Consider the following 14,952-nt stretch of genomic DNA (forward strand, 5'->3'; position numbering starts at 1 on the left):
TTTAAATATATATCCTGTAACACAATTAAAAAAAAACACGAGAAGCCTTTATTTTTTTTTGATGGGTACTGTATTTAGACTAATCATGGCTTCTTTTGGTTTGTTATGAACAGCTGTGGGAGTAATGCTTATTATTTTGCTTTAGAACAGGAACATCTTATTTCAACTGATAGATAGTGGATTTCTAGAATTAATTAGTGTGGTGTTGGTCTTTCTGTCAGCATTAGGTGGGGTGGGACTGGAGAAGAATGGGGTGGAATCATGGAATGTTTTCCGTTGCCATGGTGCTTTATTGTTATAGTGTTTTTTGGTTCCAGCTTATGGAGATGTACTTTCTACTTTAATATGGCCATCTGCAGGTCATTGTGCAAGCTGCACGAACTCAGCTTTGCATGTGTATATTGGAATTTCTGAAATTAGTTTTACTGTTAGTGACCATGGCTAATCCTATTAAGTTCCTGAATTGGAATGTGAAAGGCCTAAATCATCCAGTAAAACAAAGATGTGGTTCATATATAAAACAACTTAAAGCTGCGATTATATTTTTACAATAGACACTTATATGTGATAGTGATTTTCCATACCTGATGTTGTAGTGGAAAGGGCAGCAGGTGAGTTCTGGAATATAACTGTTCAGTACTGCAGGTAGGATAATATCTGATCTCATTGCTGGACTATAAACTTCTTTTCAAGATAAATCTGGAATTATATCATTCCTTATTAATCAGAATATTCCTTTTCATATAATAATGATGTTTTGGGTTCTAATGGTTGCTTTCTTATTGTTTCAGGGAAATTAAAACAATAAAATAGTGATTTTCACAAATGTTTATGCTCCCAATGTTGATAATCTGGGTTATTTTGATTTTTTATTATTTACTTCCTTGCCGCATTTAAGTTTATATTCACATTCTAGGCAGGTATTTCAACTGCAGGTTGGACTCTATCCGGGATCATTCATCTTCTAATCTGGCTACATTAAACAAATCTGCCTCATTAATAGATTCTTTTCTATCAGATTACGGCATTTCAGATGTTTGGCATTTTTAAAAATCCTACTAATAGAGAGTATTCATTTTTTTCCCCAAGTTCATCATACTTACTCACGTATTATTTTTTGAATTTAAAATTAACCCATTCTTGTGAATACCATAGTATTATAATAACTGATCATACTCCTATCACAATGTCATTACCTCTTCCTAAATTTCCTCAAGATAAAAAGTCACTGGCACTTTAATTCAGTATTATCATCAGACAAAGACTATAAAATTTATGGAAGAACGGATAGCTTTATTTTTTGAAACTAATCTCTCCCTGGAGACCTCTATCTTAGTTATATGGAATATTTTGAAGGCCTTTCTTAGGGGCAAATAAGTTTTTACACTGTTACTAAAAAACAGGAAGACTGATAAAGAAAGATCTGAGTTAATTAAACAAATTAAACAGATCAACAGTACACTCAAATGAAAAACTCAAATGTATACAAAAAATGGATTGAACTTAAAACTAAATCTAAAAGTCAATGTTACCTTCATGATGATATATCTTGTAAGTTTTTGGCTATCAATTGCGAAGATTTAGTGCTAAGTGTTTATTACAAAGGTTTGTAAAGATAATGGTATTATAACTTCAGATCATTTGGAGATAAACGATACGTTTAAAAGATTCTACCTAAACTATAATCTCTGAATGTACGAATGATGGTAATTTTATGAAAATTTAGTTTGATTATATATCCCCAGATTTCTTCAGATTGTCAAATCAGACTGGATGAATTTATTTATCTCACAAGAGGAAATAACAGTTGCCATTTCCTCATTACAATCTGGAAAGGCCGTGGACCTGATGGGTTTCCTGTGGAATATTAAAAATGATTTTCTCATTTGCTCACACCTCACTTGAGTGCTCCAAGCCTACAGAGGCAAGGACCTCCCCCCCCCAATTCTTTCTCCGGTACATCGACGATTACATTGGGGCGGCCTCATGCACCCGTGATGAGCTCACCACCTGGACCTCAAACTCACCTGGTCCATCTCCGATGATACTCTCCCTTTTCTGGATCTCTCTGTCTCTATCTCACGAGAGAGACTCTCCACTGACATTTATTACAAATCCTCTAACTCCCACAACTGCCTGGACTACTCATCTTCACACCCTGTCCCCTGCAAGGACTCCACCCCCTTCTCTCAATTTCTCCGTATCTGCTACCAAGATGAGGTCTTCCAGTCCAGAGCCTCTGAAATGTCTGCCTTCTTCCACAAACTTGGCTTCCCCTCCACCACTATTAACTCGACCCTCACCCACATCTCCTCCATTCCCTGCTTATCTGCCCTAGACCCCCTGCCCCCAGAAACAATAAACACAGAATCCCCCTTGACTTCATCTACCACCCCACCAGCCTCCACATCCAACACATTATCTGCTGGAATTTCTGGCACTTACTTCAGGACCCCACCACCAGACACATTTTTCTTTCTACTCCCTTCTCAGACTTCCATAGGGACCGCTCCCTCCATGACTCTTTTGTGCACTCTTCCCTCCTCACCCATTGTCCCCCCCCGGCACCTTCCACTGTGGTCATAGGAGGTGTAATACCTGCATCCACACCTCCTCCATCACCATGATCTGAGGTCCCAAATAGGTGAAGCAACACTTCACTTGTACCTCCAAATAACTCATTTACAACATCTGGTGCACTCTCTGTGGCTTTCTCTACATCGGAGAGACCGGTCGCAGATTAGGAGATTGCTTCACCCAGCACCTCCTCTCCGTCCACAACAAAAGCGAATTCCCCGTAGCCAACCATTTCAATTCAGAGTCACACTCTCAAGCTCACATCTCTGTCCATGGTCTTTCACATGACCCCACCCTGACCACCCACAGATTTAAGGAACAGCACCTCATTCTTTTGCCTGGGCACTCTCCAACCCCAGGGCATGAACATTGAGTTCACTGCATTCCACTAATCAGCTTGCCTTTTACCTCCCTCCATCCCCACCCCCTTTAACTTGTTATTCCAGTTCCTTCTTCTTTTCTCTCTCCACCTAGCCTAAACTACCCCCCCCCCCCACCCGTGGTGTTCCTCCCCCCACTCTACCTATCATCTCCCATCCTCACCACCCCCCTTCCCCCTCTTGTTCAGACATCTCTCATGTTTTCCCACACCTTAATGAGGGGTTCAAGCCCGAAACATTAGTGATGTATCTTCACCTCTGCTACTTAAAGGCACAGTTTGACCTGCTGAGTCTCTCCAGCATTTGTGTGTTTTTCACTTAACCACAATGTCAACAGCATCCTGTGTTTTACCTCACTTGAAAATGTTTTCAGATTTATTTAAATAGGGCAAACTTCCAGATTAATTTAATGAGGCTTGCATATCTTATCTTTAATTGTGAAGAAAGGTAAAGACAGAACTAAACGTTCCTTCAATAGATCAATTTCCTTACTGAATGTTGATACTAAAATTTTAGTCAATAGGATGGAAAACATTTTTACCATCTGTTATTTTTGATGATCAGATGGGGCTCTGATAGCTCAGTGGTTAGAACACTGGTCTTGTAAACCAGGGTTCCTGAGTTTGTTCCTTGCTGGGGCCTCATTTCTGTGAGGGATGCTGGACAAAGTAGCAACTCTCTGTCTTCCTTACGGTCGACAAAGTTAAGTTACATTTGCTTTTTTTCAAAAAAAAGGGATATTAAATAATGATGATGTTAGTTTAAGATGAAGTGAGAGTTGGGGGAGAGAACTGGATAGGCACTATTTTCTGAAAGTCATCTGCTACGTGTGATTTATCTCACACCCATTTTTTTTGGGAGTTACCGCATTGCGCGGTTTAGACGGGAGGGGGTATTTTTAACCTCCTACCCGTTTTTTTTGTATTATTAGATTAAAGAGTGAAGGGGTTTTTTTTTGTTTAAATAATAAAAAATTTTTTTTTCCTTTTTTTCTCTTCTTTCTTTTTATTTGATCGTATTAAGAGAGGGTAAGGGGGTAAGAGTTGGGGGTTTTTTTCTAACTGTTGTAAGACATGTCGAAATTTAAATTTGCTTCTCTTAATGTTCAGGGTTTGAATAATCCTATAAAGCGTAAGAAAGTACTTGCTTATTTAAAAAAATTTAAAGTAGATGTGGCCTTTTTACAGGAAACTCATTTGACAGATAAAGAACATTTGAAACTTAAGCGGGACTGGGTTGGACAAGTCTTCTATTCTTCATTTAATTCAAAGGCAAAAGGAGTTGCGGTTTTGGTACATAAGAATTTACCGATTCAATTGCAAGACGAGGAGAAAAATGGAGGAAGACTACTTAAGTTGAATTGTATGATCTCTAATGAAGCCTGGACTTTGATTGATGTTTATGTTCCAAATGTTGAAGACACTGCTTTTATTACAGAAATATCTTTATTATTGGTACAAGCTAATTCCAATGTGATGATTGGGGGGGGATTTAAATATTGTATTAGAACCGTTATTGGATAAGTTTCCAAAGGTAATTAAGAAATCTAAGATGGCGATAAATATGCCTAATATGATGAAAGATTTGAATTTAGTTGATATTTGGCGTAGATTTAATCCTACACAGAAAGACTTTTCTTTTTATTTTTCTCGACATAATTCTTTTTCAAGATTTGATTATTTTTTAATTTCGGCACATTTACAGGATAAGGTTATATCTGTGGATTATAAGGCAAGGTTAGTCTCGGACCATTCATTGTTATTACTGGAATATCAAAGTTCTCAAGTTACACAACATGCTTTACGATGGAGATTTAATACTATGTTACTACAAAAGCCAGAATTTATTGTTTATTTGAGAAAACAAATTGAGGATTTCATTGCTAATAATGTTCATTCTGTTTCTGATCAGTTTGTTTTGTGGGACGCAATGAAAGCTTTTTTACGAGGTCAAATTATCAGTTATGCATCCAAACTGAAGAAAGAGAGAGTTAGAGAAACTGAGGATTTGGAGAAGAAAATAACAATTTGTGAAAAAGAATTTCAAAAGAAAGCTACTGAATTCCAAAAGATCCAATTAACTAATTTAAAGTTGAAGTATAATAAGTTACAGTCATATCGATTTGAATGTTTGTTGAATCGTTCAAAAAATAAATTTTATGAATGGGGTGACAAAGCTCATAAAGTATTAGCTTGGCAATTAAAAAAAGAACAGTTATCTAGGATTATACCAGCTATTAGAAATAAATCGGGTATTACTTTTAGTCAAAAAGAAATTATCGATGAATTTTGTAATTTTTACAAAAAACTTTATTTGACTGAATGTAAAGAGATAAAAGAAGATGCAATAGACTCTTTTTTGAAAAATATTAATTTACCACAGTTATCTCAAGAAGACAGACAAGAGTTAGATAAACCTTTTACGGATAGTGAAATTGAAATGGCTATAAAAGATATGCCAAATGGAACAGCGCCTGGTGGAGATGGTTTTTCTATTGAGTTTTACAAGACTTTTTATGTTGATATACCTTCCTTATTTAAGAATGTAATACAACAACTTTATGATACTTTTCAATTACCTGAGTCCTGTTCTAATGCTATAATTACAGTTATACCAAAAAAAGATAAAGATCCCTTACAGGTAGCTTCTTACCGTCCTACATCTTTGTTAAATGTAGACTATAAAATAGTGGCTAAAGTTATGGCTAATAGATTGGCTCAGTATTTACCAAAGATAATACATCGTGATCAAACAGGTTTTATAAAAAATAGGTATGCTTCGGATAATATTCTACGATTCTTTTCTTTGGCTTGGCTTCGCGGACGAAGATTTATGGAGGGGGTAAATGTCCACGTCAGCTGCAGGCTCGTTTGTGGCTGACAAGTCCGATGTGGGACAGGCAGACACGGTTGCAGCGGTTGCAGAGGAAAATTGGTTGGTTGGGGTTGGGTGTTGGGTTTTTCCTCCTTTGCCTTTTGTCAGTGAGGTGGGCTCTGCGGTCTTCTTCAAAGGAGGTTGCTGCCCGCCAAACTGTGAGGCGCCAAGATGCACGGTTTGAAGCGATATCAGCCCACTGGCGGTGGTCAATGTGGCAGGCACCAAGAGATTTCTTTAGGCAGTCCTTGTACCTTTTCTTTGGTGCACCTCTGTCACGGTGGCCAGTGGAGAGCTCGCCATATAACACGATCTTGGGAAGGCGATGGTCCTCCATTCTGGAGACGTATATTTTATATATAATGTTACAAATTAAATATTTGGGAATTAATGTTAATACTGACTACCAAAATTTATATTCACTTAATTATCTTCCTTTAATGAAGAAGATTAAGGCAGATTTAGTTAAATGGAAAAATTTACCTTTGGGTTTATTAGGAAGCATTAATACTATAAAAATGAATATTTTTCCTCGTATACAATATTTATTTCAATCAATTCCTTGTTGTTTACAACAAAAGATTTTTTAAGGATTTATATAAAGTAATTAGGGATTTTTTGTGGAAAGGAAAATTTCCTAGGGTGGAGTTGAAAAAATTGATGTGGGATTTTCAATTTGGAGGGTTACGGCTACCTAACTTTCAATTTTATTATGAAGCAGCTCAATTTAGATTTCTTAGCGCATTAATGGCTACACAAGATACGCCTAGTTGGGCACAGATAGAATTGGCAGTTATTTCTGAAAAATTTTCGAATGAATGTTTATTTCGATGGAATAAAAATTTGTTACGAACTTATGATGTACCAATATTGAAACATTTAATGAATTTATGGACAAGTAAATTACATAAAATGGGATTGAAAAATAAGTGGTCGGGAAGATTACCATTATATAATAATCAACTTGTTCCTTTCACGGTATCTAATACTATTTTGAAACAATGGGAGGAGAAAGGAATACATAATTTATCTGACTGTTTTTTAGAAGGTCATTTTTGTTCTTTTGTAGAATTGCAAAAGAGATTTGATATAAGTGGTTATTCTATATTTGTGTATTATCAGTTAAAGTTAAGTTACATTCTAAATCTAGTATTATGTGAAAATAATGGAACCTTTACCTTTATTAAAAACCGATATTCCTGTTTTAATATACATCACTTAATGAATAGTATGTATTTGCCCTCTGGGAAAACTCCTGAGTGTACTCTTTCAATGGATACAGAAAAAAAAGCTTTTGATTGAATAGAATGGGCATATCTATTTACAACCCTTGAAAAATTTAATTTTGGTTCTGATTTATTACATGGGTTAAATTATTGTACTTATGGCCATCCAGCACAATTCCTACTAATTTACAAAAATCTCAGCCTTTCAATCTGCCACATGGCTCTCATCAAAGATTCCTGTTAAGTCCTTTATTATTTGATCTGGCAATTGAATCATTAGCAATTGCATTTCATGAATGTAAGGGCATCTTGGGGATATGGAGGAAAGGGATTGAACATGTCTTTATGCATATGATCTTCTGCTTTTTATCTTGGATCCAGTTGCCTCCTTTCCCCCATATGATGTCACTACTTTCACAATTCAGTCAATTTTCAGGATATAAATTGAATGTGCATAAAAGTGAACTTCCATTAAATTCTTCTGCAGCATTGTATGATGGTTCTCCTTTTAAGTTTGTTAAAAGTTAGTTTACCTATCTTGGTCCCAAAGAATCATAAACATTTTTTAAATTACCTTGCTATGCTTAAACAAGTGAAGCATTCTTTGAACCAATGGTTACCTTTGTCTACAACTTTAGCTGGCTGTATAAATTTATTAAAATGAATATTTTACCTAAATGTTTATACCTTTTTCTATCTGTCCCAATTTCTGTTCCTAAATCGTTTTTTGATACTTTTTATTTGAATATTTTATTTTTGTTTTTAATATATTAAACTTCTTCTCACCAACACAAAACAACAAAACAGTCCCTCCCTCCATCCCCCCCCATACATTCAGCTCCATTCACTGTCAGAGCTTACATATATTTTATATATAATGTTACGAGCGCAGAGGACCCCAAAACCCAGCAGCAACAGATATTCACCAAGACAAATGGTTACTTAAACAAAAGTTGCTTTTAATTATCTTTAAACATGAAAACAGAATCACACTTTAACTTATCACTATTGACTCAACTAACCTAACTTAACCCTCTTCCAATTCTAAGCACACGTGTATGTAATGTGTAAGTTCAGAAGAGTTCTTTGATTCATGGTCCAATCTCACTTCTCCTTCCACCAAGTTTGCTGGTTGCAAGCAATTCTTATACTGTGCACAAAATTTAACATTTATAAAGTTCACCAGACTTTAGTACTTGAAAGGTAAATGGTTACTGCTCAGGAAGGTTCTTGTTGAGATGACATCTGTATACATTCTCTTGCTTTTCCCTTATTGCTATAGTTAACATTATTGGAGAGTGGTCTGATAGAAGCCTCACTAGATATTCTGTTTTTATCACTCTATTTTTTAATTGGGAAGACATTGAAAATTAAAGTCAATCCTTGTATGTGAGTTGTGTACCCTTGAGTAAAAAAAAGTAGTCTCTCTCTGTGGGATTTCATTGCCTCCATATATCGATAGATTTAAATCTTTCATCTATGAAATTGTTGTTTTGCTGCTTTCACCCTCGTTATTGTTCTTGCTGATTTATCTAGTATTGGATCCAAGCAGAAATGAAAATCTCCTCCAACCAATATATTTTGTCTTCCCTCTGCTACTTTTAAGAAGATATCCTTCATAAATGCTTCATCGTCATTATTTGGGGTTTTTTTTTTGCTTACTTGACTTGGCTATATTGTCTTACATATGGAAGGGTAAAAATCCTCACCCTAACATCCTGTTACAGAGAACTGAAAAAGATGGTGGAATGGCTCTGCTTAACTTTACATTTTACCATTAGGCAGTCAACATACAAAGTCTTATTTTTTTGTTCTGTTTTTATAATCATTCTGACTGGCCATTAAGTTAATAGGTAATCCAATTGTTAAATATACTATGATAATTTGGGCACAGTTTAGAAAACATTCTGGATTACATAATTTCTCTCATCCCCTATCATATCCAATCATTTTTTTCAACCTTCTTTACACAATGCTATTTTTCAGACATTGTATAGAGAGGGCATTCAGTTTTAAGGATCTGTTCATTGATGGATATTTTGCATCAATTGAGCAGCTTTCTGCTCAATTGAGCCTGTCCAAATCTCAATTTTTAAAAAATATTAGCAAGTCCGGCATTTTCTTGAATCACAATTATCTGATTTCCCAAGAGAGTCTGAATCAAATTTTGCAGATGAGAATTTTAGTCTTCTCGTAAAGGACTAATATTTGTTATTTACAAGAAATTGTTATGTTTACATCAGACTTCGTTAACTAAAATTAAAAATGCTTGGTGACAGGATTTAAATTTGACTATATAGGATGTGGATTGGGACATAATTGGTTAACAGCTCTGTTTTATGCTCATCATGGCTTATTACAATTTAAAGTCGTACACAGAGCACATATGTCTAAGGCTAAAATGTCTTGCTTTTATTCTAATATGAGCCTTTGTTCTGACAGGTGTAAGGGCAGAGAAGTGTCATTAATTTGTATCTTCTGGACTTATCCTAGTCTAGAAAAATACTGGAGGTTTTCCATACTTTGTCAATTTTTTAAAAAATACAGATTTATTACTGTACCCTTTGGTGGCCCTCTTTGGTAGAAAGAAAGGGAATGATTCTTTGTCTTTGGTTCGGAGTCATCCTATCTCTTTTGCCGAGGCCTGTGATTTTTTTAACTTCAATGGAAGGATGTTGCCCTGCTTGCTCATGATCAGTGGTTGCATGACATTGTCCTGTTTGAACAAGGAAAAGATTTGTTATTCAGTTAATAATTCAGATATAAGATTTCAGAGGTCATTTATGACTCACTATCTTACTTTACAATTTCACTTCAATGTAATTAAAGTCTGACTCATTTCTTTACCACGTTCTTTTTATTTTTTTTAAACCTTTGTTTTTAGAAACATAGAAAATAGGAGCAGGAGTAGGTCACTCGACCCTTCGAGCCTGCTCCGCCATTCAACGAGATCATGGTTGATCTTAAAGTTCAGTACCCCGTCCCCGCCTTCTCTCCGTAACCTTTAATACCCTTATACTGAAGAAATAGATCTAATTCCCTCTTAAATATATTTAATGAATCTGCCTCTACTGCCCTCTGTGGCAATGAATTCCACAGATTCACCACCCTCTGGGTAAAGAAATTTCTCCTCATCTCGGTCCTAAATGGTTTGCCTATTATCCTCAAACCACGTCCCCGGGTTCTGGATTTTCCCATCATTGGAAACATCCCATCTGCATCCATTCTGTCCAGTCCTGCCAGAATTTTATATGTCTCTATGAGATCCCCTCTCAATCTTCTAAACTCCAGCGAGTACAATCCAAATTTGCGCAATCTTTCCTCATAAGTCATTCCTGCCATTCCAGGTATCAGCCTGGTAAATCGCCTCTGCACTCCCTCCATTGCAAGAACATCCTTCCTGACCAAAACTGCACACAATACTCCAGGTGTGGTCTCACCAAGGCCCTGTACAGCTGCAGTAAGGTATCCTTGTTACTATACTCAAACCCTCTTGATATGAAGGCCAACATACCATTTGCCTTTTTAACCGCCTGCTGTACCTGCATGCTCGCCTTCAGAGACTAGTGTACAAGTACCCCTAGGTCTCTCTGCACTTCCCCATCTCTTAATCTATTGCCATTCAAATAGTAATCTGCCCTCTGGTTTGTATTACCAAAGTGGATAACCTCACATTTATCCACATTGTAGTGCATTTGCCATGTATCTGCCCAGTCCCACAATTTATCCAAATCACACTGGAGCTTCCTGGCCCCCTCTTCCGTGCACACAACCCCTCCGAGCTTAGTGTCATCTGCAAATTTGGAGATATTACATCCAATCCCCTCATCCAGATCATTAATGCAAATTGTGAACAGCTGGGGTCCCAGTACAGATCACTGTGGCACCCCACTGGTCACCGCCTCCCACTCAGAAAATGAGCCATTTATCCCAATTCTCTGTCTTCTACCTGCCAGCCAGTTCTCAATCCACATCAATACTTTGCCCCCAATCCCATGAGCCTTGATTTTGGAAGCCAGTCGTTTATGCGGGACTTTATCGAAGGCCTTTTGGAAGTCCAGGTACACCACATCCACTGGCTCTCCCCATCTATTTTACCTGTCACCATCTCAAAGAATTCCAATAGATTTGTCAAGCACGATTTACCTTTTGTAAATCCATGTTGACTCCGTCCGATCCCTTCTCTGCTAGTCATATGCTCCGCTATTACATCCTTAATAATGGATTCCATCATTTTGCCCACTACTGATGTAAGGCTCACCAGCCTATAATTCCCCGCTTTTTCTCTACCCCCCCTTTTTAAATAGTGGGGTAACATTAGCTACCCTCCAATCCATGGGGACTGATCCTGAGTCTATCGAGTTCTGGAAAATAATTCTTAAAGCATCTGCTATCTGAATGGCCACTTCCTTAAGTACCCTAGGATGTAGATTATCAGGCCCTTGGGATTTATCTGCCTTCAATCCCATCAATTTCCCCAAGACCATGTCCTTAGAGATACTGATTTCTTTCAGTTCCTCCCTTGCATTAGTCTCTATGTTTCCCAACATCCTTGGGAGGTTATTTGTATCCTCTCTTGTAAAAACAGAACTAAAGTAAGAATTTAATTGGTCTGCCATTTCCTTATTCCCCATTATATATTCCCCTGATTCCGACTGCAAGGGACCTACTCTGGATTTCACCAATCTTTTCCTCTTGACATATTTATAAAAGCTTTTGGAGTCGGTTTTTATATTTGCCGCAAGCTTACTTTCGTAATTTATTTTTGCTCTCTTGATTAATCCCTTTGTCCTCCTTTGGTGCATCTTGAACTGCTCCCAGTCTTCGGTTGTGGTACTTTTTTTGGCCAATTGATATGCTCTCTCTTTCGACCTAATGCTGTCTCTAATTTCCCTTGTTATCCACGGTTGAGTCACCTTTTTTGGTTTATTTTTATGCCAAACTGGTATAAACGATTTTTGCAATTTCTCCATTAGATCTGTGAATTCTTTCTATTGTCTATCCACAGTCAACTCCCCCATAAACACCACCCAATCAATCTTACTCAACTCCCGTCTCATACCATCATAATTCCCTTTATTTAAATTCAGGACCTTAGTCTCGGTTTTAATTTCATCACTCTCCATGTCGAGTGAGAATTCGATCATATTGTGATTGCTCCTACCCAAAGGGCCTCGTACAACAAGATTGCTGATTAGCCCCTTATCACTGCATAATACCCAATCTAAAATGGCCTGCTACCGAGTTGGTTCCTCGACATATTCGTCTAGATAACCGTCCCGTAAACATTCAAGGAATTCCTCCTCCTCTGTATTTTTACTAATTTGGCTAGTCCAATCTATATGCAAATTAAAGTCTCCCATGATGACAGCTGTTCCCTTATTGCACGCTTTTCTAATTTCTCTTTTAATGCCTTCCCTCACCTCTACACTACTATTTGGAGGCCTATATACCACCCCCACTAACGTTTTCCGCCCCTTGCTATTCCTCAGTTCTACCCATATAGATTCCGCATCTTCCGAGTTGATATCCTTTCTGTCAATCGTGTCGGTCCCTTCCCTCACCATCAAAACTACCCCACCCCCTTTGCTTTCTTGCCGATCCCTCCTAAATATCGTATACCCCGGAGATGTTAAGTTCCCAGGCTTGCCCACCCTGCAACCATGTTTCTGTAATCCCAATCAAATCATATCAATTTCCACAGCTAATTCATCTACCTTGTTCCGAATGCTTCTAGCATTAAGATATAAAACCTTCAGATTTGCTTTTTTCACCCTCCTTGCTCTTTCTGATTTTTTACTTTCATAACTTTTCTTTTAATATTTATCCTATATAGCATCTGGCAACACTGTTAGGCAGGGGATTGAGCTTTTTTCCTTTACTATTTTCCCTTTTTCTATTTTTTATTTGAAAAAAACTTTTGGAATATGAATTATGGATATGATTTACAATTTATGTATGTTATATTGAATGTTTATTAAGTTTGTGTATTGAATTATTTTTTGTATAAAATATTTTAAAGAGTTTGCATTATTCTATCATGGCTTTCAGCAACGAATTTTGCATTGAATTGCATCACTTATTTTCAGTGACGATTATTGCTCCCACAAGTACAAACGATGACAGAATTATTTCAATCACAATATGACTTACAAAGCAAATTAATGAAAGAATGCAAAGCCCTCACTGCACGCCACGTCTCTCACGGAAACCGAACTCGAATCGTCCTCCTGCAGCCGCACTCCAGCAGCTGCGCTGGGGCTTCTGGGAAGTGTGGCAAGGTCGGTCGGGTTACGTCGCATGCACGGGGGTCAAAGTTGACGAGTTGTTACTATGGCGGCGATGATGATTGTTTGCAAGCCGCTGGCCTGGCGGCGGGGGGGTATTGGAGCTCTCTTTGCTGCTGGCTTTCGGCGGTGCAACGTGGGAAGGTTCGTTGGATTTCACAGCAGAACTGGGAAGACCGAGAGTGTGGGACGGTTGAGGGCGAGAAGTTGCAGTAGAAGCGCGGCGGGTCCGGAGCTGCTAGTGTCTTACTTGGAGGCGGAGTCGACAGGTAACCTTGTGGCCTCCCTGCCCGGGGAACGATCGATGGAGGGAGGGAGGGGAAGGGAGGGAAGAAAGCAATTGGAAGGTAGCGACTCTGTTTGGCCCGAATATGTATTAGAATTCAAGGTTGCCCTTGTGTGCGAGTTTCAAAGGAAAAAAAAGGTACTGCGGCAATCCCTTCCATTTCTCCGTTTTCGTTTCTTCAATCCGACTATTTCATGGAGCAAAACTTTCGTCCCGAGTTTAATGACTTTTTTTTTCCATGCGCAGTCTTTCCAAAATAATGATGCTGCAACAAGATGCAACTCACGTGACCATTTTTTAAATTGCACAAATATAAATCTTAGCGCCAGTAGTTTGAAAATATCTTTTGCATGTGAAAGGGCGATTTAAAATAAGGCACTTTTTTTTTGCCGAAGGTTTGCAAATCTGTGCTCTCTTGGGTCACACTTTGTGTCTTTTTCAGCAAGTCTTTGGAAATGCAAAGTATGAAAGTTGGAACTTCTGCTTTTTTTTTAAATTTCATGCTTAGAATGTAATTTCATTGAAGAGCAAAACAATCAGACAATCCTTTTACTGGAGGAAATCATGGGCATGTTATCTAGGTCATGTGCAGTTCAATGATTTGAGTGAAAGCATATATAATGTTACAGATTGCCAAATAAACATTAATTATTGACATATAAATGAAGTTAATTTCTATTCTTCGTTGCCTATTTGTGTAATCCAACATTGTTCTCAAGAGTGTCTATACACTCAGGCTAAAATTGGTATGGACAGTATGCAAATTATTTTAGATTATAATTCCAAAAGAGTTATGTCAAATGCACATTTTAGATGAAATGTTATTTCTTGGTATTTATTTCCAGACACAATAGTGAGAATTTCAGTCTAGCCAAAAAGATCATTTATATACAAGAGCAGTAAAGTTAGTTTCAATATTAACTCCAGTAATATTGGAAAGGTGTGAAACAAAATATGGAAAACTTCTTATTTTCTTTCAAAAGTTCTTGGAATCAGAACTTATTGTCATGAATAAGTCATGAAATTTGGTGTTTTGTGGCACGCTCATAGTGCAGAAGTTCACATTATAAACATCGTACAACATTACTGCAAGAAAATAACAATAATTGTGCACAAAAAGTAAGGCAGTGTCTATAGTTCAATGATTATTCAGGAATCTGATGGCACTGGGGAAGAAGCTGTCCTTGTGCCGTTGAGTGCTCATCTTCAGGCTCCTGTACCTTTTTCACAATGGTAGCAGATTGAAGAGGGCATGGCCTGGGTGGTGGTGGTCCTTGAGGATAGAATCTGCTTTCTTATGTCTCTTCCTCTTGTGGGTGTCC

At 37.5% G+C, this 14,952-nt stretch overlaps 1 protein-coding gene across 2 annotated transcripts in view; it reads left to right on the forward strand.

Annotated features, from left to right (window-relative positions):
* The first annotated feature begins 13,368 nt into the window (after positions 1-13,368).
* Positions 13,369-14,952, forward strand: part of auh (AU RNA binding protein/enoyl-CoA hydratase) — a 155,281-nt gene continuing 153,697 nt past the window's right edge. For both annotated transcript variants that reach the window (XM_069928342.1, XM_069928349.1), the window contains exon 1: positions 13,369-13,613. In XM_069928342.1, coding sequence (XP_069784443.1) covers positions 13,391-13,613 — 223 coding nt within the window. In that variant the 5' untranslated portion in view covers positions 13,369-13,390. The remainder of the gene's footprint in view (positions 13,614-14,952) is intronic.

This window comes from Narcine bancroftii, chromosome 1, assembly GCF_036971445.1.
Source record: "Narcine bancroftii isolate sNarBan1 chromosome 1, sNarBan1.hap1, whole genome shotgun sequence".
Lineage (NCBI taxonomy): Eukaryota > Metazoa > Chordata > Chondrichthyes > Torpediniformes > Narcinidae > Narcine > Narcine bancroftii.